The 27,954-nt window shown below is 40.0% G+C and overlaps 1 protein-coding gene across 1 annotated transcript in view; it reads left to right on the forward strand.

Annotated features, from left to right (window-relative positions):
• LOC109932541 (cilia- and flagella-associated protein 46) overlaps positions 1 to 27,954 on the forward strand; it is a 205,298-nt gene that overhangs the window by 35,270 nt on the left and 142,074 nt on the right. Inside the window, exons 13-21 of the mRNA XM_048609174.1 lie at positions 4,328 to 4,439; positions 9,983 to 10,109; positions 11,741 to 11,868; positions 11,953 to 12,140; positions 14,420 to 14,553; positions 16,177 to 16,389; positions 17,400 to 17,619; positions 21,739 to 21,888; positions 26,733 to 26,840. Coding sequence (XP_048465131.1) covers positions 4,328 to 4,439; positions 9,983 to 10,109; positions 11,741 to 11,868; positions 11,953 to 12,140; positions 14,420 to 14,553; positions 16,177 to 16,389; positions 17,400 to 17,619; positions 21,739 to 21,888; positions 26,733 to 26,840 — 1,380 coding nt within the window. The remainder of the gene's footprint in view (positions 1 to 4,327; positions 4,440 to 9,982; positions 10,110 to 11,740; positions 11,869 to 11,952; positions 12,141 to 14,419; positions 14,554 to 16,176; positions 16,390 to 17,399; positions 17,620 to 21,738; positions 21,889 to 26,732; positions 26,841 to 27,954) is intronic.

A 27,954-nucleotide genomic window follows, 5' to 3' on the forward strand; every position in this document is an offset into this window, starting at 1 on the left:
ATTATGGTGAAAATATACAGATTAAAACTGTTTGATTATAGCTTGAGAGACCAACCCAATTGTGTTTTACTTCATGCTATATTGTACCTCATTAGGTTTTCAATCTATAGGCGTAAGTACATCCAAATAATACCAGTGAATATGCAAGTATGTTACTATGAGATGGATTTAAATACGTCACAAGCTAGGAATAGAAACACAAAATCCTATGTTAAACTCCCATTGGTCAGGGAGTATTGAGTTCTAACTTGTGGATGCTAAAAAGGTTGCTGCTGAATATCAAAAGGGACAGCACCTGTCATTCAGTTAAGTATAGAGTTTCAAGGGGAAGGGCTCCTCTGCTCTTAATCTTTAAAGAACACTAAAACTACTGTACCTTTCTGTGCCTTTTTGTCCAGAAGCTCCTGTTGAAACTGCGATGTCTACAACCTACCATGACAATCCAGCAGATCGAGAAGTTAAGGCACACAAAAATTGCATTATTTTAGCTTCAGTTTTAGCTTCATTAATTGCTTCAGTTGGAAGGCTTTTATGTAACTAAGGGGACAAATATATTTTTACTTGGGTTGAAGTGGGATGTTTATGCTATGTGTCAGTAATTAGTTGCAAGGTTGGAGATGGAGTATGAGGCCTGGAGTTTTACTCCTGAACTGAGAAACCTTGTATTCAAGTCACTGATGTCATACTTAAAGCTGCACACCTTTCAGATGCTGCAAGCCAGGAGTTGCCCCTCACACTGTGGCACTCGACCACTATCACTGAAGACATAGCCCAGAACAGAATGCTTGGCCCTGCTTTGCAGACAGTAGTTTGGCAGTGCTTGAGGACAAGGAGGTGGCAAGAAGGGCAGGGTTTTTTCCTGCTGACTGCTGCAGGAGGCCACACCACCAGACACAGCTAGTCTGAACCCAGATAGTGGCCCTGGTCTGCTGTGTGTCCTAGGCTAAGAGGAATGCCTAGCAGTGCAGGAAGAAGTTCAGTGACCTTCTGTAAAAAATGAAACCGATGAATTCGGAAGAAGGGTCACTGGACCTGAAGTGTTAACTCTGCTTGCTTTCTGCACATGCTGCCAGATCTACTGAGTTTTTCCAGCAATTTCTGAATTTGTCAATGATCTTCTGTGCTCTAAGTGTAAGTGTCACGATCATCTCTATTCTGCCTCACAACCATAGGGCCAGCACTCACTGTGACTTTGCCACTTCACACACATCTCACCGAAGCTGATGGACTACCATACTCACTATTACATACATCATATTCAGTCAATGGTTGCCACACACTTCATCCTCCCAAACTTCCAACCCTTCCTGCCCTCTGTGCTTCCAACATCATCTCTGGGTACACCTCACCACCTCTCCTGTCCTTGCATCATCACTGACTGTTCTTCCGATCAGTTTCATCATACTTTGTTGCTCCCTGTGACTCATTGCAGGGAACATTGGTCCACCTCTTGGGTTGATGACTCCACAGTGTCTCAACCTGTCATCTCCAGGTTGGTTGCAGTGGACCTATAGGACTGACTTTGGCCTAATCTCTGGATTGCAAGGGCACGGATCCTTTAATTCTGAAAGGGCCAAGCGCTTGGGTGACTGTGGCCAAGCCTGGAATTGGAAAACGCCATTGATTGAGTTGTGGTGGCACCTCGTGACTGACTATAGTCCCCCTTCATCCTCCTAAGGATTGCTCCTCTTTGACTTTTATACGTGGCCATTTGGTTGAAGCACGTTCAGTGTGTTTGGATAGATCTATGTAAAAGACATTCCTTTCCTCACCCTTTCCCAAAGTGTATCCTACCTGTTGAAATCTGTCCAGCAGCTTGAGAAAGGTCTAAGGCCCAGTTTTGAAAATTGGATCTGTTTGAGGTCAGCTTCACTTTTACATGTGCAGTAACCTCACTAAACCATGGATCCGCAATTCACAAACCACGAGCCACCCAAAACACCACCCCCACTCACGAAAATTCCAGTAAAAATGGTAGATGTCAGGTTTGGGTTCAGGACTTCTGGAAATGGGGCTCTCGCAGCATTTTAATTAAGCTGGAAACCATTTCCAGACTTAAGAAAATTCAGACCTAAGAATTAAGTGGAAGATTCTGTGATGAGGCATATGGCACAAGCTCAGAAGGTAGTGTAATTAACTTTAAAAAAGGCAGCTTGAGTCAGGTAGTCATACCTGAAAGGCTGCTGGATCTTAGACGTGCAGCAGTTGTAAAAACATCTATTAAGTGCAACAATTTACTGGCAATTGTCTGTTGTGTGGGGAAGGAAGATCTGTCTAGGATAATCAATGGGAAGAGGTAGAAACCTTTACGGATACAACAAAGAATAAATGAGGAAAGTGAAGAAATTGTATTTTAATCAAATGCCACGAAGCTAAAAATAGATGGTAAATAGTAAAAGAAAATGAGGATTTTAAAAAGTTATTCATTGGATGTGGGGCATCATTCCCCATCCCAAGTTGCCTTTCAGAAGGTTATTGTGAGCTTTCTTATTGAACTGCTGCAGTCCATGGGGAGTAGATCCACCATAGATGGTATGCTGACGCAGAGATAATGAAGGAATGGACGTATTGTTCCAAGTCAGGATGGTATGTAGCTTGGAAGAGAGCTTGGTGTTCCCCTACTTCTGTTGCGCTTGCCTTCAACTGCCAAATTTATGCTACAATTTTGCTAGGGCCAGGAATTTTTTAAAAATGTAAACAAAGTGTACAATCTGGGCACTTAATAGAGTAGTGCCTCCTGAATCCATGGTGTTGAACAAACAGTAATAAGCTTTAAGGCACAAAGTTACAGCTGTACAATGCACACAACTTATGTTCTAATATCCCAAAATTAATACAATCCACTTATAGGTAGCAAATAAACTGTGCTTGAATATTGCACAGAATAGATCAAATAACAAATGTGGTTAATATATTTCATAGCATTCCCCAGATGTTAGTCACTGTAGGTCACCAAATCTCATTAAAACTTTACATTCTTCCATTCTTACAGTACTGTTCTTCACTTTTGAAGACCTAGCTTTGGAACTCTTCCAGAAACCGCTGTCTTAGGACTGCCTGAAGGACTGCTCATGTTCTAGTAGTTCACCCTTGCAATCTGGTCTGCAGCCCCTTATTTCTGGGAACTGCTCTCTTGTTGCTGTACACAGGCATAATTTCCACTTGCCTACAGATGGTTAGCTTCGCCGAGCTGGTAGTGCCCCTGCACATTTTTCTAAATGCTAGAGTTTCACAGCCGCATGACGTGAATGCTGCCTGTGGACTTCAGTCACCCTCATTCTCAGCTGACTGAACAATTACACATGGCTTCTTCAGAGCCTCACAACTCCAAGGGCTTTTCCTGAGTCCAACACTTAACCACACTGCCTGGCTTCCAGGCCTTCTCCTGAGGCCATACTGCTGGAAGACTGCAACAGCATCACCTTTTTTAGGGATGGAGGTTCTTCTTGCTCTTAAGTACTTGACTAACTTATAGCCTGAAGGTAACAACCTTTTCCTTTTACTGCCTCCATCCAACTGCTTGAAATTGACTGTTCCGTAACTCTTGACCTGTTCTGAGTGACCTGCTGAAAAATCAGAACGAGCATTGCCCTTATTGACAGGCAGAATTGAATTTAGCAGTCTAACAGTCAAACCCATCGGAATCATTTCTTTCTTGAATGTTCAAATTCACAACAGATTGCTGGTTCTACATAGATCAAATGGGTACAACAAAACAAGAGTTCATCACAGGTGGTAGAGTTCATGTGTTTGGTAGGTGTTCGTAACTGAATCTCATTGAGTTGCTGTAGTGCAATTTGTTGATCTACAATGTCACCATGCATCAGTGGTGAAGGGAATGAATGTTGAAGGCAGTAGAGAGGGGTGCTGGTTAAGTGCACTGGATGGTGCTGAGTTTCTTCAGTACTGTTGGAGTTGAACTCATCCAGACAAATGGATGGTAGAACAAACTGAGCAGCTTATAAAATGGCAACTTCACAATGTAAAAAGAATTACATTTAATAATTTTTGGTAGAAAGAAGATCTATCATTTGTGTTCCAGGTTGTTTAAACAAATTTACTTCATTGAATCATTCCTGGACTGCATGAGAGCAAAACCAGAAAGGATCTCCATGTTATTATCCAATTTACGGTTTTGATTAATGTACATGTTCCTTTTTGGTGGTGGTAGTATGATATATTTAATAAGTTGGAAGATAAACTAAAGTTTGCTCGTGAGGTGGCAACCTGTTGAAAGCAAAATGTGCACAGACATGACACAGTTGATAATCTATTTGCTTCTAAGCAATTTCACAAATTGAGAAGATATTGTTTTCTTGTGTTGAAGGTCAGAAGAAATAGCAACTTGCAACACAGTCGATCATTACTGATCAAGGCTGGACTGGCTCTGGCTTCTGATGTTTTCCAACTGGTGCTAGATGGTGAAAATGAAGCTAAAGGTGAGTCATTAAGTTGCTGTGCTGCATGCAAATATATAGAACTGGTTAGCTTAAATGACTAGCATGTAGTTCAGAATGATGCCAGCCACGCTAGTTTGATTCCTGCTCCAGCTGAGGCAAATTAGGACCTGCATCCTCACCCAGTTCCTGAGAGTAGAAGGTAATGGCAAACCCCTAATGATAAAATCAGCCAAGACAATGGCGTAGGATGAAGCATCAATGGATAATAAGCCAGAGACCTGTCTTTGGACGGAGATGACGAGCCACACTAATTTTCATGATGTATATACTGTACATATGCCTAAATCACACATCTTGATATCACAGCAGTAACAGAATTTTGTTTCAGCTAATTGGTTACATTACCATGGAAGAGAAATTTAATTTTATCAATGCCACAAAGCAGGATGTAGCAGATCGACTGCCAGCGATATGGTCCACTCGATGTTCCTTTTTATTCATTACTGGTTAATTTTGTCTGCTATACACCAATATGTTTTACAACCTTTGATAAATTGAATTGTGATATTGATTCCAAAAGAGTTATTGGTTAGAATAGCATTATAAAAACTCTTAATTCTTGCATATTGTTTCAAAATATTTCAATTATTTCAACTATAGTTCTCCAAATACTGTACTTAGTGCATTTACACTAGCGCTCTAATGCTGGTGCAAAGTAGTTTCACTGCATTGATGCTACAGTTACAGTGTAAAATAGTACAGTGAATCCAGCATTCAACATGAGTGAATGGAATTTGACTTCCTGCAGGATGCGGCAGATTAATGTTAGCTGTTAACATCTGATTCAAATACCTCAAGTTTAGCATTGTTGCAAAGTTGAAACAGTATTGATGCCAAATTTGAAGTATGAGTGCACTACAAAACATTCTAATTTTTTGTTTGTTTGTTCTACCATTTATTGCCTATTTTCAGTTGTCGAGGAGAAGGTGATGGTGGGCTACCTTATTGAACCTTGTAGTCCTTGACGTATGGAAATACTTAGAGTGCTATTGGAAAGGGATTTGCAGATGGTAGTGTTTCCGTTCATCTGTTGCCTTTGTCCTTCTAGGTTTTAGAAGTGATAGGTTCGGAAGGTGGTGTCAGAGGAATCCTAGTGAGTTACTGTGCCACATCCAGTAGGTGGTACACAGTGCTGCCACTGTATATCACTGGTAAAGAAAGTGAATGTTGAAAATATTGGACGATGGCCAGTCAAGAAGGTTACTTTGCCTTGTAAGATGTTGAACTTCTTGAATGTTGTTGGAGCTGTACACATCCATGCAGGTGGAGAGTATTCCATTACAAACCTGACCTGTGCCCTGTAGATAGTGGTTAGATACTGAGGAGACAGGAGGTAAGTTACTCATCGCAGAATTCCTGGCCTCTGACCTTCTCTTTGAGTCACAGGATTTATTTGGCTCGCCCAGTTCAGTTTATGATCAATGGTAACCTGCAGTATGTTGATAGAGGGGAATTTAGTGATGATAATGTGACTGAATGTCAAAGAGTGATGTTTAGAATTTCTCTTTTTGGAGATGGTCATTGCCTAGTACTTGTGTGGCACACAAATGTTACTTGCCACTTACCAACCTAAGCCTGAATGTTGCCCTGGCGTTTCTGTAAATGAAGATGGCACTGAATGTCGTGCAATCATCAACACCTTTGAAGCATTTCAAACAGTGAGGGCCTTGTATGATTGTTCCTGTTTAAAGGGTGTGGGGAAAAGGCAGATGAGTGGCACTTGGTCATGACACTCATTCAGAGAACCAGTGCAAAATTGGCTGAATTGCATCTTCCTGTACTGTTGCACCTTTGTAGGTCTAGCTGCGGTGCCAGTCAAGCAGGTTGCTTTGTCCTAGAGGTGTCTAGCTTCTTGAGTGTCGTTGGAGGTGCATCCATCCAGCCTTTGCTGGATCACACGTTTTCAGCCATTTCTTGATACATGGAGTGAATCAAATTAGTTGAAGACTAGTATCTGTGATGCTAGGGACCTTGGGAGGAGGTTGAGCTGGATCATCCACTCAGCAGGTCTGACTGAAGGTGAATGCCTTTTGTACCTGTGTGCTGGGCTCCTCCAGCTTTGAGGATGGGCATACTTGTGGAGTCTCCTCCTCCTCCTCTTCTGCCTCCTCCCCCTTCTCTTCCACCTCCTCCTTCTCCAGTGAGTTGTTTAATAATCCACCACCATTTAGATCTGAATGTGGCAGGACTGCAGAGCCTAGATCTTATCTGTTAGTCTTGTAGTCGCTTAGCTCTGTCTATTGCAAGCTGTTACCTCTGCAGTGACCATCACTGAATACACACTGCTCCATCCTGTTTGAATGTCTGAACATTTGGAGACAATGATGTCCTGATTTTTCACAACCCAAATGAAATTCAGTAATGAAAAAGCAAAGCATGAAGTAGCAAAGAGGGTGGTTCTACATTCAGATTTATTTTAAGCGATTTTGATGAAGTCACATTTGTGGAACTTTATCCACCGAAAATGTCTCTGTGTACTCTGGAATGTTTTGGAAGTGTTATGGTGCATCCCTGCATTTGTCTGGGAGTTTGCTGTATCTCACAGGAATAGCAGAGGAATTAGTGAGCTGTTCATATAACAGGCATGGGGTTTGCAGTCGTAGTGCCTCTGGGTGTCACACTGAGAAGGAACAGATGTGTACAGAACAGACTCTATGCCATGTCCTGTCTCTGTTTGGTTGAAACCTGCTCAAAACATGAAGAAGCTATCCAGTAGATCAATGGATGCACCCACCATATCAGATTGCATGCTGACTCAGTGCTGTTCTGCATGCCATTCTATCAGAGTCCAGTACATCAGTAGTTGCCGGCCCCTTTGCCCTCTGGTGACCTAGCAAATGAATCCTCTTTTTCCCTCGGTTTGACTGCAAGTCACTATTGCTGGATGACTTGCCACATGCTGATCCCAGCTCTGTGATGTGCGAGAGACTGGCAGTATTGATAGGTGTGTGAGGGTGAGATAGAGTCTCTTGATGTCACATGAGAATCCTGACTACCAGTGAATACTGTTGGGTAGTGATGAGGATGGAGTGTTTTAAATAGAGCAAGAGGCTGGTGTTGTGGGTGGCTGAAGATGTAACAAGAAGAAGCATTCACTGACATTGATCTCTATTCTGAAGGCAGCTTGTGAGGATCATCCTTCAGATTCTCCTGTGCGATGTGGGAGTGGGACACCACTCCTCCTACAACCTGTATTCTAATGCTTGCAGTTTGTATTAATCAGTCTAGATTCCTCTGTCTTCTCTAGTGTCCAGTTTCCAAGAATTTTCATTGCACCAACTTGTTTTTTTCCTTCCCTTTAAGGCAAAGTAGGCTATTGTGATCAGCTGATGTTGTCAACCTTGTTGTGCAGAAAAGATTGGCACTGGAGACCCTGGAGCTAGGGTGACACTGATGACATTGGCGAACTATTGTGCTTCTTTCCTGCCTCAGTTTCAATGAGCAAAGGCCACCGTGAATTTGTGGCTTGCGTGTCAAGAAATTTAATTTTGTGGTCTTTGTCTTTGATTCAGAAAAATTCTTTGAAGTATCTCTTGTTCTGTTCTCTTCCTCTCTTGTCACTACTAAAGCAAAAGAATTTCTTTTTATTCGTACAGGGAATATGTGTTTTGCTGGCTAGACCAGCATTTGTTGCCCATCTCTAATTGCTCAGAGGGCAGCAAAGAGTCAACCAAATTGTTATGGGTTTGGAGTCACATCTAAGCCAAACCATGAAAAGACGGTTGTTTTCTTCCCTGAAGGACATCGGTGAACTAGATAGGTTTTTCTGACAATTGACAATAGTTTCATGATCATAATTGGACACTTTAATCCAGATTGTTGTTCAATTCAAATTCCATCAACCATACTGGCCGCATTTGACCTGGGTCCTCAGAACATTACCTGGTTCACTGGGTTAATAGTCAAGTGATAATGCCACTAGGCCATTATCTTCCCAAATTATTCAATATGTCTTGCCATTTTCTCACTTTCATTGAACAGTATCACCATTATCTGGTCTAAAGGAGCCCGCATTCAAAAAAACAATTTTCTGGAAATCTGAAATAAAAACAGGAAGGGCTAGAAAAACTCAGCAAGTCTGCCAGCGTCTGCGGGGACAGAGACACAGTCAGCACTTAAAGAGTCAATGAAAGTGTCACATTGTGTTCAAAACATTAAAACATTAAATCTTTCTTCACAGATACTGCCAGACCTGTTGAGTTTCTCCAGCACTTTGTGTTTTTCTTCCTGATCATACATTGTTCCCCAAGACAATTGTAACAAATTTTCCCTTTGGTTCTAATTTCCCTTGTGAGTTTCTTTTTGTACTCCCAATTTGTAGCTCATGTTATCTGTTCCGTCCCCTTTTGGTGGTGTTGATATCTCTCATGTGCCTGGATCCGTGCACTTTTGTTTTCAATTTTATACGATTTTATGTTGACCCTTACTTATTTTATTATTGGCTGTTCCTTTTTTTGTCCCTTATGGGTATAAACTGATTTTGTATCATGTTTCATTATAATTCTGAATTTTCCTTGATAACAAGTACTTAGGTTGTACCATAAATCACTGATTAGCTCATGTTTCAGAGTACTAGATTACTCAGGATGGAGAATGTATTGTTGGCTAAGCTAATAGAGTGTCTTTTAAATCTGACATGGTATGGTATTAATCTGTTTATATTTAAGTGAGGAGAAAGGACAAAGATTGAACTTATACTGTAAAAGTATTTAAACTGACGAGCAGAAATCAGATGGGATGTTCCATCTGTTTGGGGTCTGTTTTACTGTCTGCACTGTTATTTTATACTGTTGTTGCTCTCGTTGTTAACTAAAAATTAAAATTCTGGAAAGAATTCTGAAGTGTTAAACTATTTGTTAACTTCTACATTATTACTCACTTTCAAGAAATATTTGAATAATTGAATCACCAATTAGTCTGACACACCAACCATTATTTGAATATACCTTTTGTTAGAAATAATTCTTTGCATAATTAAATGCATGGATTTCTTTTTGACATTAATTGCATCTTTAAAATACTGTTTCAACTTTTAATAAATTTTATTAGACTGTTCACTTTCATTTTTAACTGTTGGCTTCCATTGGTTGCAATTTACAGAAGCTTTAATCTCATCACTATTAAGCAAGTTATAAATTCACAAAATACTTCACTGCCAGAAGTACAGTTGTTTACATAATTGCTTGCAGATTTGGAAAATAAATTTGGTGATTGCTTTAAGCTACATGGACCTGTTGTTCTGAACTTATGTCAGAGAAGTATTAATTTATTTTGTGCTGGATTCATTTAAATGATGCGAAGTGGGTAATTGACAAGTCAAAAAAAAGCAAGGAACAAAACCAGAAGTTGCTGGAAAAGCTCAGCAGGTCTGGCAGCATCTGTGAAGAAAAAAATCAGTTAACATTTTAGGTCTGGTGACCCTTCCTCAAAAAGCAAACTCAAGTCCCTAAAGGAAAGCGAGCAGTCAAAAGTCTGAGGCTCTCACGGATTCAAAACTGATATTATTGTGTTATGTTTTTTAGTATTTGTGGCCCAGGGTAACATAGGCTTCATTGGCCTACTCGCTGCCAAAGCTCAAAATCATTTAAACTCTGCACAACAAACACAGGGATATTTGGAAAGACTTGGAAATGTAAACGATAAATTGAGGTGGGTAAAGCTTGAGCACAAGTTATGGGTGACAAGGGAGTGTAAAGTAGTATTGTTTCGCTGATGAAAGAGACAACATTGCATGTTCCATTCCTTTGGTTTCACCGATGTTTGTATCATTTTAGCTGAAAGCGTGTCTAAAATGTAAGATTATTGGCAAAAACACCATTTGAATGCACTGATGCAATCAGCAAAACAGTTCTAAAAAGTATACTAATTGAATGCTTAAAAATACAAGCATATTTTTGGGGTGTTCCACTGTCTTACAGAAGGGACAGTTTCTAAATCATCCTTATCAAATAATAAAGACCCATACAATTAAGAATTAGCAAACATTAATCCTATTCACAGCAAGGAAATAAAATGAATTTCTGAATGCTACAAACCCTCATGTTACTATTCAGTTTTGTCATAACTGATTTGACGATACCGGGGAGCTTATTCAATCCAGCGGGCATCCTGCCATCATCCCTGCCCCACTACAAGTATACCACCAGCATGAGTGGTGCCAGGCACCACAGCCGGCATTGGGAAAACTGAGGCATTTATTACCCCTTACTATTCGTGCTGGGATTTAATCAGTGGCAGAAGAGGCCCCTGGCTAACACCCAGTCTGACAGATTCTCTGTTCAGGCTGGTGATGAGTGAAAGATTCCTCCTTGACAGTCTCCTTGAGTCCATCGGAGGGCCTTTGCAAATTTTTACTCTTCCCCTGCCTTGTATTTTTCACAGAAAATATGCAGTTCAACTTGGGAACGTGCAGAGAGAGAGAGAGGTGGGGCAGTTGGTTCTGCTAAGTAACTTTAAAGCATCTATGGGACCAAGAGCTGAACAACAACATGCTGTACCCCAGCCCTAATGCCTGGAGGGTGGGGATTGGTTGTGGCAAGGAATCTGGCACCCTGAATAATTTAGCCCCGTGTTACCTGATTGCCAGTAATGTTTGTGATATACTTAATATTACATGCAACAAATAGAATGATTTTCTAAATGTGCAATTAAGTTAATTGTCTATAACCTTTTTGTTAAGGTCATTAAAACCTTTTTAATGAATACTCTGTTTTCTGTCAGTGTCCTATCCATGCTAATGTGTTACACCCTACGCCATGAGCTCCTTCTTTGCCCAATACACAAGATGTGGCACCTTGTCAAATGTCTTTTGGAAGTCCAAATGCAATACAACTACAGGCTCCTCTTTATCCACAACACATTACTGTTTCAAGGAAATAAATAAGTTAATTATTAATTTTAATAAAATCTTATCATATATAGTTGTTACTATTCATCTTTGAAAGTTGGGAACAGCCATCTTCTAAATCAGAGCCTCCAGAATTGGAGATTTTTGAGACTCAACCTGGTTACATTAGACTGTCATCTTATTTGTATTACTCCTTTAAATTTTGTTCGAGGTAACCGTCTTATGATTTTGTGCACACCCATCACCGTATGTAGCAGTATCAAGGAGGCAGGAATGGTTGAAATATTTCATCAAGCAAATTCCAGCATTTCTTTATGAACCTTGCTGCAGTATTTATGGAAAGCCACAAACTAAGTTCTGATACCTGTGACATTAATTGCACTTCTGATTCATTCCTGAAGTATATGCATAAAAAATTCTGTTGGATTTTTAGGGTGAGAATTTGGGCTGATCTAGCTAAAGTTGCACGGAAGCAAGAAGTTTGGGATGTCTGTCGTACAGCTTGCCACTTTTGCCTATTGTATGATGATAGACGATGGATAATAGAAAGAATGCCTGCTGGTAAGATCGGAAGAATAATTTTTTCCCCCCAACAAACTATCGTGAGCTAGAAAATGCATTTTGCATTTTTTTGGTTTATTTCAGAAGAAACTATAAAACTAAATGCAAGCATCTCAGAAAGAAGTATTTCCAGATCAGCGGGAAATTTTACCAGATCAGAGGGAAGTATTAATGCCGATACATCTTTATCAATAAATTCCCCACACAAAGTCTGCTATTCTTCAGCTGCTTTAATCAGAATCCTTGCTGAAGTATGCTTCATTAATGCAGAGGTAGGTACAGTACAGTAATGCCAACTTGAGTTCCCAAACAATTTTTAAGCATTTTACATACATTTATATCAATACAACAGTGTGTTGTGAAGACTCAGCATAATCTCTTTACACAACTTGCGCAAAAGTTTGACAGCAATGGAACTGAATCTCAGATGCATGTTTAGTGGGTAGCTAATTCAAAGTCAAATTTCTATTCCCTGAATTCCAAGGGTTAAATTATCAGGACTGACTGTACAAACAGTTTTCCATTTTTTTTCAAGCTTATCAGGGAAATGGATAGAAAGAGCGAAACTATCTCAGCTTATTGGAGAATCTGTGGCTAGAGAGGCATAGTCTAACAATGGGAACCATGCCTTTGAAAAACAAAGTTAGGAAGCCCTGTTACATACAAAGGGTGGTAGATGTTTGGAACCCGCAGCCGCAAATAGCAATTTATGCTGGATCAGTTATTAGTTTTAAATCTGTGACTGCTAAAATATTTGGTAATGAAAGTTATAAAAGGGTTATGCATTGATGGCAGGTATATGAAATCAGTTATGATCTAATTGAATAGTGGAACAAACTTGAGGGACGAAATGGCCTACTCGTATTCCAAATTTTTTATGTTTGTAAGTACAGGCTGAATACTTATTGTGAAGAATAAAATTTCATCCTGTCTGCTCCATATGTTAAAAAAATGAGGAGTATTAGTTTGAGGTAGTAATACTTTTAATAATCCTTTTGGACTGTCTGATCAATTGTTCAACACTGACATCATATTGTTAATCCTTATGGCTTTTATCCCTGCATAAGTAAGAATCAGTACATTATGGTTTTTGAGCAGTAATTACAAGGCACAGTTGAGAATTATTATTACTCCTTGTTTGAAGTTGTGACTTTGTTTCATGCTCCCTGTGCACCCTGCAGCTCTGCAGTAATGGTGATTTAAGTCCCCCCGATTATACTCTTTAAAAACACGGATGCAGGCAAGTTTTAATTTTCTGCCTTTCTCAATATTTCCTGATCATAGTGTGAGCATGTACTTGTGCATGCCCAGGTCACACATGATCTTATAATCCTTTGTCACTATTCTTAACCTCAGTATACACTTTCTTTATTTTTTCTTCTTGGTGTAAAAAAATTCTTCCTTAAATATCATTCTCTTTATTAATTCCTGTATCAAATAAAACTATACTCAAGCATATTAAGGGGCAATGTTTTAAAAATTGAAATCTGAGAAAGAATTGAAAAAGGATAATGTTTGATTTCATTTCAAAAGTGACAGGTTCTGTAATCATGATGACTACATTTAGGGAGGGCTAAGAGGCAATGCTTTATGTTCTGAACTGATGGTACTTCTCTCAACTTGCAGTAAAGCCAGCAGTCACCCTGCCTCTGCAATCAGTTGATCTAAAAGTCAAAGTCATCCTATTTTGAGGAACAAAAGTTCTAAACAAGACTTAAAATATTTAACCTTTCAAGTCTTGACTGTCTAAAACCACCTGACTTGTAATATTAGACAACAAGATGCAGGGCTGGATGAACACAGCAGGCCAAGCAGCATCATAGGAGCAGACTTGGCCTGCTGTGTTTATCCAGCCCTGCACCTTGTTGTCTCGGATTCACCAGCATCTGCAGTTCCAACTATCTCTGACTTGTAATATTAGTATAAGTCAATTCTGTGCCTTTTCTTGTTGTTTAGAATGTATTTTATATGCATTTTCTCTTCTAGAGAAAGTTATTCCGTGTTAAGATTTTGCCTGTATCCATGATCAGGAAAGTGGGAATCTTTTAAGAGCATTAAGTGAAACAGCAGTGTGGCATCATGCCAAATGACATTCTTGTATAGAGATACCAGTGTACTCATGAATAGCTATTGTTGTACACTGCAATGCATCATGAATGCCAGTTAATCTACCAGTTTATGCCAAGGTCTGTGATAGCATTGTGATGTGTTTAATTGCTCTGCAAATAAATCCTCTGATACGTGCTCTCAATAAGAATCCAATCTCGATGTTCACATTTGTGAGAATTAACAAAATAGTGAATAATAAACTCAAAGAACATAACATTCTGCATAGATAAAATGAAATCATTTTCACTTGGCCAAGGAGGTAAGGACACAACCTGGACTTTTTGCATATTACACAATTATTTGCGGTGAGCAAAATCAAATTTAATGAACCTACTTTTCCTGGAGAAATAAATATTAATGATGTAGAGAGCTGAGGACTATCATTTTATGGTGATATTTATTTCAATATAAGAATGTTTAACATTATAATTTACATGTCCAGGCAGCCATTCAGTTGTTAAAATCACAAGGTGTTCAGTATAACAACCATGCAGTTTTCCCAGAAGAAAAACGGAAGGAACTTCAGGAATTTGGAGCCAAAACTCCGGAGAGTGTTCCAGAATGGATAACGTACAGGTATTTTGAGCATTTGAGATAATAAGTTTTTGTGATTTTATTTCCTTTGAGCTATTGTGTTCAATTCTGGGTTCTTTACTTAAAAGAAAAGGATGCCAAGGCCTTGATGAACATGCAAAGATTTTTTGGAATGATACCAGGTATTTCAGTCATGGATGCCTGGAATTCTTTATCTGAGCAGAGAAGGTTGGGGGTAAATATGAAGGAGAAATTGATTCTCTTGGCAGGAGAGTAAGGCTAAAGGAGCTTGAGGCTGAGAGGCTTTTTCCTCTTCTGGGAGAATCTAGAACCAAGGGTCACTATTTACAATAAGGGGTTGCTTCTTTAAAACAGAGGTGAGGCAAACGTTCTGTAAAGAGGGTTGAGCGTCTTTGGAACTCTTTCTGAAAAGACATTGAAAGCAGGGCCTTTAAATTTTTTTTAGGCAAATCTGCACAGATTCTTGTTAAACAGGAACATGAGAGGTTGTCAGGCGTAGACAGGAATGTAGACAAGAGATTACAATCGGATCAATCATAGTCTTATTAAATGCCAGAGCAGGCTTGAGGGCTGATTGGCCTAATCCTACTCTTGTATAATAAGTACAGACACAAGTTTAAGATAATCAACAAAAGCACCAGAAGAGAGATCAGGAGAAGTTTTTGTTGCACAGTGAATTGTTATGATCAGGATTTCAGTGCCTCCATATAATCTATTATTCACAACTCATCTTTTTCCTGTAAGGAGGGAGAGCAGAATGCAGAACTCCATGGAGAGGTAGAGAAATAGGCACAGGGAGATCTCTGCTGATAGCTACCTTCACAACCATTGGCAATGTGTGCCCTTCTCCTCCTCAAACAAGGAGTTCTCATTTCAGGACACTGCAGCTGTCATCAACAAGTTGCCATGAATGTCAAAACCTCCATGAGTTGATACACATGCACATCAAGAGAACCCAGCCACTGCCTGTGGACCCTATGTCTCTTTTGAGCTGGATCTTTATGTTCCTCTCCTATCCTGTAAGGAGTGTCATGTGGCTAAGGAGACTTGCTTTTGGTGTTGTTGTTATGACTCCTCTTGCTCCTCTGCAGAGGCTTATAAGGAAATTACAGATCAAGATGTGTCAAGTGCAGGGCAGGTGAACTGAAGTTGGATATCATCTGCCAAGCAGTAAGATTGGGTAAAAGTTCTGTGAGTAGTAACTTGTCACCTTGTCATGATGTCAGCTACTTACTTGAACCATTTGAAGGCTGTTCAATTTTTTTCTTATCGATGCCCTCCCCAGTCTATACTTGCCTAGTTGGCTCTGACGAATTGTGGAGAGCTCAGGAAACTTTGTTCTTGGCTATTGAAGCCAGAATTCTGGGCTAAATTCAAAGTTAATTATCTTTTGTAATGATTTACCCAACATCTGCACGGGCATTCACTGCTCATCTGCAAACTAACTAATGTCAAATCCAGTATTATTACAGGATCATTACAGGTCCCAGTCTGATGTCATACTTTGGAGATTTGATTCTCAAATAGCACCTGAACCTGCCTTCCCTTTGCCATTAAAATTCAACTCAGTGATTCATGTTAATGATTCCGAACGCCAAAACTGCTTAAAATTTGGCCTTCATGTTTTGCATTATTTATTTTCAGTAATTGGATAGATTCTCTGTCGTCTTGTGCAACCAAGAATTTTCTGCGGGGTGCAGAACTGGGCATGGAAATAGATGATGCATCCATTGTGTGCAATGCAGCTATCTACATATGGAACCATAACAACCACCTGCTAGTTGCTGGGAGATATAAAGAGCTTGTTGAAACATTTAGAACACTACTTGATGCATTAAAGCAGACAGGACATTGTGGGTAAGTTTTAGCAGACTGATGATAAATCATGCAGAACCAGTTTTTCTTTCCCCGAGCACTGTTCTAGTGCAATGATGCAAAACAAATCAGAAATGTCAACCAACATTACCAGAAGCTGAACATGTGAATTTGGCTTGGTCCAAATTTAAATAAAGGAAATGCCACATTGGTCCACTTGTGTGCATTTTAAACCCCAGCTGTGAAGTTGAGGTGAAATCTGAGTGCATTCTCAGCCTTATAGCATCAGCATCATTAAATTTGGCAGCAAAATTAAACCCTGTGAGTGAGCCAGAAGAATATTCTGCAGGTAATTAGATAGGATTGTTAGCTGAACACCTAAACATGTTAAGTGTAGAAATGAATGTGTGTATGGCAGAAACTCTGATGTGCATTTCTGTGACCCTTATTTTCACTTAATGATGCTGTCCATTACAAATAAATGGGTACTCTGTGCCATGTATGGACTGACACACAAGCAGGCTGCACTCCTGCTGTTGTCTTGGAGGGAAAGTGTGGGAGGATCAGAAGATTTTGGGGGTTTGTGATGCTAAGCAGTAGGTGGAAGAATTGATTGTGGTTACAAAAAAGTGATGGTATTTCCTCCAAGGGTCCTATCACCAAATTAGCCATTATTATTTTTTGTAGTGCACAACCAATTTAAGTACAGGAATCCTTTACATTTTTTGTGTTGCATGCACACTTGGCTACTTGTGTGCAGCCTGCATGGAAAATTTTGGGTCCATGCAGTTTTCAGGGAATATTGTCCTCAATTCTCACCCAGGTGCCCATCTACCCAAAGATGTTGGCATTTTAGGGAAATGGCCAAATTGTTTATTTTATATTGATGAGGCATGAGTAATACTGTCTCCTATCATGAAAGCTGGTTCTAACATCTGACTCGATTCAGTACTGTATATACAATGATTGTTTATAATTGTAATCCTGGAGTATTGCAGTAGGAAAAATGCTAAGAATATGAAGTAACAAAAATTATTCTTGCTGCACTGCAGGGAAACCATCTTTTTGGTCATGCTGTGTAACAGCTTATGTCAGGGCTTGATTCAGCCTTGGATACCCAGCCCTACATCAAATGAAAAGAAAGAAGTTACAAGGGGTTCCATTACTGCTAACATTAAAAGGGCACCTCCGAAGAAAGTTGAAAAACTGAATATTCTGCAGACTCTAGTTGTTGATCCTGAAGGTATTCCTGAAATAACTGAGGCTCTCCAGGTATGAGAATACACTGGGTGGTTTGAAAGTAATACCATTAAAACTATTACTTCAGTAGATTTTATAATACCTTCACAAAATGTATTTCTATTTTTAAATATGAAATTTTACTTTAGAACTGCAACTATCTTAATTTTTTGTTGAATATTTGTGATATATGTTTTGAAAGAGTATAAAGGTATAATTCAAAAAAATTGTTTCTGACAGCTGGTGTTATGCCTGTTTTATATAAAACACGCCCTTTCTAAAATTCTAATTTTGTTGTGCTCCCTGTAAAAAAAAATAAACTAAAGAAACCAAATTAACCAAAATTTCCTTCATTTTAACTTTAATGATTAAAGCAAAGTTAACACAAATTAAATATTTGATTGTATTCAATGTAAACTGTAATGTACAGTTTAAATAGCAAATACAACAAAGGTAGATCTTTCTGATTAACTGTCAGTCCTTTACCAAGTATGGCACTAAGCATTCAGTCACAAAGTTCTTCAAATCTCTGTTTTCTCTGGAAGATTTAGAGTTCCTATCTGCATGAATTGCTTCCAATCACTTTGAGTCATATGAACAAGACCTGCACCAAATTTGGCAGACCTCTTCAAAATAATTCAAGCAACAGTAGTAAATGTATTTTTCTTATCCTCACAGCCAAATCCACCCTCCAGGTTTTCTTCTTTTAAGCTGTGTTGCCCACACCCTCTCCTCGTTCAGTCTGTGCTGCTGAAGTCTGATTTCTCAGGGCTCAATTGCTCTCCTTTTGGTTTCACTGTTCTTCTGTGACCTTTGCAACCTTAGGTCACACTCTGATTTTCCAGAAATTTGATATCATGTTCGGGACCTCAAAGTCACAACCCCATTTCCCAGAAACTGAAATTGCAGTATTTCTCTCTTTTAGAAATTGGAACCAAAGTCAGAATACTGGGCAAGCCGTCTGTGCAAACAGCATGTTCGTGAGTTACTCAAAGCTACCATGTAGGTGCAGCAAACAATTCGGAAGGAAAATGGGAATTGTCCTTCATTTCAAAGGATTTGAGTAGATGAGGAAAGTTTTTTTTTGGAGAGCGTTCTGAAAAGATTTACCAGGATGTTGCTGGGAATGGAATTTGAGACATAAAAATAGACCGGAAAGATTGGGAGATAGCAAAAACTGCAGATGCTGGAGTCGGAGACAACACAGTGTGGAGCTGGAGGAACACAGCAGGCCAGGCAGCATCAGAAGAGCAGGAAAGTTGATGTTTTGAGTCAGGATCCTTCTTCAGAAATGGGTCATTTCTGAAGAAGGGTCCTGACCCGAAACGTCAACTTTCCTATTCCTCTGATGCTGCCTGGCCTGCTGTGTTCCTCCAGCTCCACACTGTGTTGTCCCAGAAAGACTGGGACTTTTTCATTGGAGCATAGGAGGTTGAGGGATGACCTTATTGAGGATTATAAAATCATGAGGGGAATAGATAAGGTGAATGACAAGGGTCTTTTCCCGAGGGTCGGGGAGTTCTAAACTAGTGGGCATATTTTTAAAGTGAGACGACAAAGATTTAAAAAGTACATAAGCGGCAACTTTTTTATACAGAGAGTGGTTAGTGGTGTGGAATGAACTGCAAGAGAGAGTGGTGGATGCAGGTATAGTTACAACATTTAAAATACATTTGGATTAGTTCATGAATAGGAAAGGTTTGGAGGGATATGTGCCAAGTGCAGGCAGGTGGGACGAGTTTAGTTTGGGAACATGGTCGGTGTGGCCTGGTTGGATTGAAGGGTTTGTTTACATGCTATATGATGCCATGTCTTACTGCAGTTATGTCGAGGCTCAGGGAGACCACATCTTGACTATTGTGTGCAGTTTTGTCTTCCTTACTTCAGGAAAGATATATTTGCCACAGAGGGAGAGCAATAGAAGTTCGCCAAACTTATTTTTGGAATAGAGGAATTGTCCAACAAGGAAGGATTAAATGAACTAAGCCTTTATTCTTTAGAGATTAGAAGAATGAGAGGTGATCATTCAAATATTCAAAGTTGTATAGGAGTGATGGGATGGATACAGGAAGACATTTCCCTTGACTGAGAAAAGGAAACATTAACTCAGACCTAGGGATAGACTACCGTAAACGACATGAAGAGGAATTTCTTCACTCAGAAGGTAGTGGTTCTTCGGACTTGCCTAGAGGCCAGTGGAGGCTCAGTCGTTCAGTATGTTTAAGACTGAGATCAGTAGATTTCTACATGTTAAGAACATCAAGGGATATATGGATAATGCAGGAAAATGTGGTTGAAGTGGAAGAACATGATGCCACTGAACAGTGGAGTGTGATCAAAGGGTGGAGTGTCGTGCTTCTGCTCTTATTTCTTATACCCTTCTGAACGATAAATTGGCACCTACTTCTCCACTGGTGCTATAAATTGGATTTCATTACAGCATGCGCTGGATGATGTAAAATTTTTTCATATAAAAGCAAAACGTTATTTATTGGCAGATTACATTTATTTCTTTAAAATAGTTTGATTCCTCCACACAACACAGATGCACCCTGTCTTCAAAATAGGTATCACAGCTATGTAGTTCTTGGAGAGTGGGGGGAGATATTAATATGAAGTGTCAGCTAAATTACCTTCAAATAAAATGATCTGTGACAGTGACAATGCCCTGAGCTTCATGCATAGTGGGATTAGAACAGTACATGCAATATCAGATTATATTTAAGAGTGTGTGCAGCATTAAGTTCTCCCACATTCTTTTCCTATGTGTGCAGGTTTCACATAAGTAGGAAGTAAACTTAGGGAATTACCTATTTGGTATTCATCGTTAAAACTGGTGCTGAGTTCATTTGACTATTATATCCCACTTGGGACAGCGATGACTCGCATGTCCCATTGCCATAAAAGTTAATTATTTAATCAAAGTATGCCAAATCCCCAATTTACCTGTCTGATAAAATCAGGTTTACAGAAAACTCTGATCAGGTTCCTGTACTGAACATGAACTATTGTTTATTATGAACAGAAAAGTTCTGGCTACAGGTAAATATCACTTTGATAATCTACATACAACTTTTTATGTTGGAAACTCTAATCCCATTTATAAAACCTCTACATGCACATACAGACTGACACACAAAACAAAAAATGTTATGGATATAGTGAAAATACTGGGATTCACAGTTCAGAAGCTCTGGTCCACAAGCTTCAATGAGATGTTCCTTTTCTCTTGCCAAGATCTTGTATTCTTTGTCTCCTTTCTTCTAGATTTTCAATTATTTGCTGAGAACTAGGCTACTTGCACATTAACTGTTCAGTTTCATAGTCACTGGTTAGAAGCAAAAAAAACTGCAGTTGCTGGAATCCAAGGTAGACAACTGGAGGTTGGAAGAACAAAGCAAGCTAGGCAGCGTCTGGAGGAAAGGAGCAGTCAACGTTTCGGGAAGGATAATACCTGAAACGTTGACAGCACCTTTTCTCCAGATGCTGCCTGGCTTGCTGTGTTCTTCCAGCCTCCTGTTTGTCTACACTGGTTAGAGGCAATGGCTTAAAGCAAATGGTTGGGAGCGAATAACCGACTGTCCTCAGGCTTGAGTTACTTTCTGCAGAGATATTGAGACAGACCTTGCTTCTTCCAGTTTTGAAAACTTTTCTTCCCTGTATCATTCACACTCATAAACAGGTTCCTAGGCAGCTGAACAATCAAAGAGTTGTTGTCAGGCTGATGACCTGACAACTGCTCACAATTGCACAAACCAATCAGCTGCCTGGTGCTGGCCAAATCTCACTATGCCCACACCCCAGTGCCGTACCATCTTTTCTCACCATCCCTACTGCTTTAACACAGCAGCAGTGTAACACAATTTACAATGTGTTCCAACACCTTAGATTTAAAAGTCCAGCAATTCGTTCCCCAGTCCTTGATTTTTAAAATGATGTTTTTCTCATTTTAATCCACAGTCAAAATAAAGAAAAATGAAAAGATGGGATCTTTACAGACATTGTTCTGTTTTTAGTTCAAACCAACACATCAGGTCGATTAAGATACATATTCAATAAAGAAAAACTTTTTAATGTTTATGTGCTCAATGTATTTTAAGATTATTTATAATAGGAATAGAATGATGTATAGTACTTCTATTTGGACTATAGATCTGTGAATATATACTGAATGCTACAAATGGAAATGAACCCTCTGATGTTGTTCCCATTTCTGTGAGACGTCAGATTGTTGTTACATGGGTCAAAGTAAAACAGCTTCTTCAGCAACAAATAGGACCAAATCTGGGAATGGATGATGAGGTAAAGTGTTAATGTAATTGTTTCGTCCTCTTTAAATAGGTTTCTGCAGCTGCACTGTAGCTGGGGTGACAAAACCACTCAAGGTTGCAGTAAGGAAATCCAGTCTACTTTGCAGGGAGTTAACAAGGGGTTGGCAGTTAAATGCCTAAACAGTTGGTAAAGAAGCAGAGAAATATAATTTGAGTGTGAAGAATGGTGATGTGGAAGAAAAACCAAAAAGCTGGAAAATTTCAACAGGAATGGTAGCATCTGTGGAGAGGGAAACAGAGAGCTGAAATTTTGGCTTTGTGCACATCGCATTATGTTTCTGGAGGGTTTCTTGCCACAAGGCCTAGCAAATTTCTTCAATGTATCCTACCGAACTCGCCTCATTGCATACCCTGCTCATGTAACATCCCTTATGTCTGATTCTATCCCCATCGTACCATGTGCTGTTCCCAAATCAACTCAACACTTGGCATATATCTGCTAAAAGACCAGAATCCTTTGCACCTGTGCCACCTTTAAAAGGCTGCAGTGTGTCTGGATAATTGTTGGCAATCTTGCATTGCCCCTCGCCAATAACCTAATGGCACAGCAGCCACAAATCCACACTGCTCATGGCATATGACTCATGGCTTTCACTCGCTCACACATAAAACCCCATTCTCTCACTGTGTTCAACCACAATGCTGCTCTATTTACCTGTTCTTAGCTGCATTCCATCAGGCACTTTCAAGAAGTCATCGCTACTCTGTCCCCAGTGCCAACGAAAAACACAACTCATCATTGTCCAGTAGGGGAACATTGTCTGATCACTTGCCTTTATGTAATTCTAACTTTAGGATTCTATTTACAGCCACTAAAAGTGAACACAAACAAAATGAATAGACCATTAAACCATAAGAAAATGGAACAAGGCTAGGCTGTTTGACCCCTTGAACCTTTTTCACTATTCAATATGATCATGGTTGTTCCAGTATCATATCCACTTTCGTGCCCTTTTCCCACAGCCCTTGATTCCCCACTGATCAGGAAACTATCTATCTCAGCCTCAAATATACGCCAGGACTCTGCCCCCCCAGCTCTCTGTGACACAAGAGTTCGAAAGACTCTCAACCCTCTGAGAGAAGAAATTCCACTTCATCTCAACTCTTCAGGTCCTAAACACCTCCATATGTGGAAACATCCTCTCAGTATTCACCCTGTCAAACCCTTTCAGAATCCTATTTGTTTCCCATGTCACTGTCCCTATCACTGCATCTGCTTTCCAAGCAGACGACTGTGGCCAAGACCCTGCTCTATGCCCTTGACGGATGTTACCGGGATCCCCTGACTGACAGCACCCTTTCCTTTGGCTGCACTATAGACTTGCACTCAGTTTTTGGTATGGCTGTTTGATTAATTAAATCTGTAGTGTGTATGCAATGCAAACAGCTGGCATATTTTTGGTATTTGACTGACATCTCGGTTGTGTTATTCAGCAAGATATTCTACCGCCGCTCCCACCCCACACCCCCCCCTCCCCCCACCCCCGACAGAACCCGAATGACAAGTGTCAGAAGCATCCTGTGTGCGTGTCTGCACTAAAGAGCATGTGGTGATAGTCTTTAGCTCTGGCTGAAGCTTCAGTACACTAACAGGCAAGGCCACGCCTGGATGTACGAGCATGCAGTAGGCACTAAGAGAGCAAGTGAGAAGAGAACAAGTGAGCTGTCCTGATATACAAACTGAAAGAACTGTGGATGCTGTAAATCAGAAACAAAAACAAAAATTGCTGGAAAAAAAAGGGTCATTCAACCCAAAATGTTAATTCTGATTTCTCTCCACAGATGCTGCCAGACCTGCTGAGCTTTTCTGTTTTAGTCCTGAGATACACGCTGGTTTGATTCTTAAGCTGGGTCCCTGTCACTACACACAAAGTGCCCTTGTAGCAGCCTCTCGATGCTGGTTGCCAATGCTCCCTGCAATGCAAGTCTGTGCATGCTACATGGTCTGCAATTGGATTGAAGAGACGCCATAATGGTCATGAGAGATTGGCAAATGTTAGCTGCCAAAGATCGTGCATGAGACATGAGCTTGATGCGCTTGGATTATGCCTGGAGGTGCTGTTTGATGCTAATCAACATGGAAACTCTTAGCAACCAATGGCGAGTTGGAGTCACCAAGTACCCCCTCTGACTTCCATGCCAAGAATCCTTGACTTCTAGTTTGTTTGGTCAGATAGGAAGCTGAACATTAATGAAGTTAGTTGTTGTTTTAGTAAGGTTTTTAACTGCCTATAATCCTTTTTAATTGACAACGAGGGAGAAACCTGCCTCATTGCTCAGCAAAATGTATAAAAGATACACCGAGTTGTTCCAAATGTCACTGGACATCTCATCTGATTTTTGCCACAAACCTTATCACAGCCAATGTCACTCAGGCCCCTGTAAGATTCTGTCCACAGTAAATGTTGTGGGTCCTTGAGCAGAATGCACTGGTGATTTGATTTGACTTGATTGTGAATATTCTTTTTCTGTTTGAGGTGTTGATTTGATTTATTGTTGGCACATGTATCTAAGTATGGTGAAAAGTTTTGTTTTGCGGGTCATACAGGCAAATCATAACATACAAGGACATACAGATCATAAGGTGTCTAGACAGAGCAAGGCATACAAGGGTTAGGGTTAGGATTAGGGTTCGCTCCTCTGATGCTGCCTGGCCTGCTGTGTTCCTCCAGCTCCACACTATGTTATCTTATACAAGGTTACTGCTGCACGGGAGGTGCACAAAACCAAGATCAACATTAGATTTAATAGTAGAGAGTTCCACTCAGCAGTCCAATAACAGCAGGGAAGAAGCTGTTCTTGAATTTGTTGGTACGCATGTTTAAGCTTCTGTATCTTCTGCCTGATGGAAGAGGTTGGAAGAGAGTATTACCAGGGTCGGAGGAATCTTTGATGAAATTGACAGCCTTTCCATGGCAGTGAGAGGTGAAGGTGGAGTCCATGGATGGAAGGTTGGCTTGTGTGATGGTCTGGGCTGTGCACACAGCTTTCTGTAGTTTCTTACAGTACTGGGCAGAACAGTTGCCATATCAAGCCGTTCTGCACCCAGATAGAATGGTTTCTGTGGTGCATCTGTAAAATTTGGTGAGGATCCTTAAGGACATGCCAAGTTTCCTAAGGCTCCTGATGAAGAAGAAGCATTGTTGTGCCTTCTTGACCGTCGCATCTACGTGGGAAGTCCAGGACAGATTGTTAGTGATTGTCACTCCTCGGAACTTGACACTATCGACCATCACCATTGATGTAGATGGGGGCATGTCGTCTTCTTTTCTTCCTGAAGCCAATGATCAGTTCTTTAGTTTTGCTGACATTGAGAGAGAGAGATTGTTATTTTTGCACCATGACACCAAGCATTCTATCTCCTTCCTGTATTCTGACCTGTCATTGTTTAATATCCGGTCTTCAACGGTGGCGTTGTGAACGAACTTGTACATGGCGTTTGTACAAAGTTTGGCCACACATTTGTTAGTGTACAGAGAGTACAGTAAGGCGCTGAGTACGCATGTTGTCATCAGAGAAAGAGGGCATTTCTACTTGGCGTTAGGAAAACATGAGAGGCACAGGTGAATTGACTTCAGAAACTGAGGGGTGTGATACTTCTCCTTGTCAAATATTTCACATACAAAACGGGTAGCGGTACAGCCAAAAGAATGTCTAAACATTATTGCCTTGTTCCTTCAAGAGTACCCGCAACATATCTTTCTTACTTGCAAGACTCCTTACATTAAAATAAATGCCATTCAGCTTTACCATGCTCTTTGTGCATCAACTTGACTATATTCACAGTCTTCTAGACTGACTTGATTCTTCTTCTGTACCTTTCTGTGTGTAACCACCTGCTCTGCCTCCACTCTGTATCATAAGAACACAGGAACTAGGAGCAAGAGTAGGCAATTCAGCCCCTTGAGCTCAGTTAGCCATTTAATATGATTGTGGCTGATCTCATACTGGCCTCAACTTCATTTTCGTGTCTGGTCCCCATAACTCTTCAGCCCGTTACTAATCACAAATCTCTCTCCTCCTTAAATTTGCTCAATATACTGACATCTACCAAACTTTGGGGTAGTAAATTCCAAAGATTCATAATCCTTTGTGAGAAGTAATTTCTCCTCATCTGTGTTTCAAATCTGCTACCTCTTATCCTGAAACTATGACCTCTTGTTCTAGAGAGGTATCCCACTCCCCTGCCAAATTATTTTCAACTCCCAACCAACGTTACATTTAGCTTGATTTAGTTTATTTTCTTTTTATTTCTTAAATTCCTGATTTATTTTCCATACCAAATCTGCAGACTTATGTGCTTATGTTTGAGTGAAAAGCCATCACACTAAAAAAATTTAAGTTATGCCTGCTTTCCATCCTATCTCAGACCTTCAATTTTGCTTTTCTCATTTTCCTCCTGTTTGCTGTTTTTGCTCTTGCTCAAAATCTGTCATATCTGTAGAATTTTTCAATTCTCCCAACAGATTGTGAATCTGAAACATTAACTGCTTCTTCCTGCGCAAATGCTTCCTCATGTTCTACTGTTTCCAGCATTTTTTTTCTTAATTTTTATTTCAGATTTCTAAGATCCTCAGTATTTGACAGCAGAAGTGATTTTGGTAGTGATCCTCAAATTACTTGTGTATTGTTTTTTATTCTCTGAGCTTGTTGCTAACTGTGTTCTCAATTATTGCAAATATTTGGTAGATTTGTTTTACTATCACATCAGTAAAATAAGAGCAGTGTTCCACTTAAGGTATCAGATTTTTGGTTCTTCTATTTGTTTTTGGTCATATGCTGTATGCATTTTAAACTATTCATTGTCTTTTACAGCAGAGTAACGATAGCCAGGCTCCAATGATCCAGGCTCTTGTTGCTCTGGAGATGTATTCTTGTAACAACAGCAACCTGATGAAATTTACTGTTCCCAGTCTTCATGAGGTAAGCAATTGCCATTGTCCTTATCATTATGAAGGAAATTTTAAAAATAGACAGTCAGATGATTTTGTCACATTGCCCCTGTATTTTCCATGCTATGAGTGTTCCATTCGACTACTCTTTGTGAAAACTAACTGAACCATGCTGTGGTTGCAAGACGAGGCTAAGACTGGAATTTCTGTGTTGAGTAACTTACCTCCTGACCCATGCCGAAGTTTGTCCACAATGTACAGGCGTAAGTCAGGGATTGGGTGGGGGGAGGTGGTGGAATACTTTCTATTTGCCTGGATTAATGCAGTTTCAATGAACACTCTAGAAGCTCCACACCACTCAGGGCAAAGCAATCCATTTTTTAAAAAAACTTAGCAACCACCTTAAAAATTCCGCCCACTATAGGTACTGATAAGGCTGTTGCATTTTATTTTCTGTGTTTTTGTTTGTGGACTGAAATGTAAAAAAAAAAGGATTGTTTTAAAACCAAGGAAAGAATTGCTGCATTTTAAAACACAAATCACTGAAACTCATTGTGCGCAGTGTTTATACTGCTGCTTTGTTCAAGCAGTGGGGATATATCTGTTTGTAGATGACCCAGAACCAGGGATGTAGACAGAGTGAGATTTGGCTGGCAACAAGTAGCTGATTGGTTTGTGCAGTTGTATCTTATCCATGGATGCTAGACGTCATCAGCCTGATGGCAACTCTCTGATTAGTTCAGGGATAGCTGAACAATACAGTGAAGAACCTTCGGACCTCTGGAGGGACAGGTTGTGTGTCTCACTCACTGCAGTAAAAGGGCCTGAAGAAAGCCAGTTATAGTCCACTCCCCACCAGCTTGCTTTAAGCTGTTGCCCTTAACCAGTAATTGAGAGACTTTGCGGTTAGTGTACCAACCACCATGTGCCTCCTGCAAAGAAGTGATGGAAATTAAAGAAAAGAGATTGAACAACAAAGACCTGGCAAGCCAAAATGATCATTTCAATGAACCCTGCTGACTGGTGTAATGTTTCTATTTTTTCTTTTCACTTGTAAAACCAATGTCTTTTCTTTATTTGTGTCTGTTTGTACGTGTATTTAGGGGTTTTAAAAAGCAAGTTAGCGTTTTAACTAGTACAGCTAC

Source organism: Rhincodon typus, chromosome 20 (genome assembly GCF_021869965.1).
Source record: "Rhincodon typus isolate 14 chromosome 20, sRhiTyp1.1, whole genome shotgun sequence".
NCBI classification, from domain to species: Eukaryota; Metazoa; Chordata; class Chondrichthyes; order Orectolobiformes; family Rhincodontidae; genus Rhincodon; species Rhincodon typus.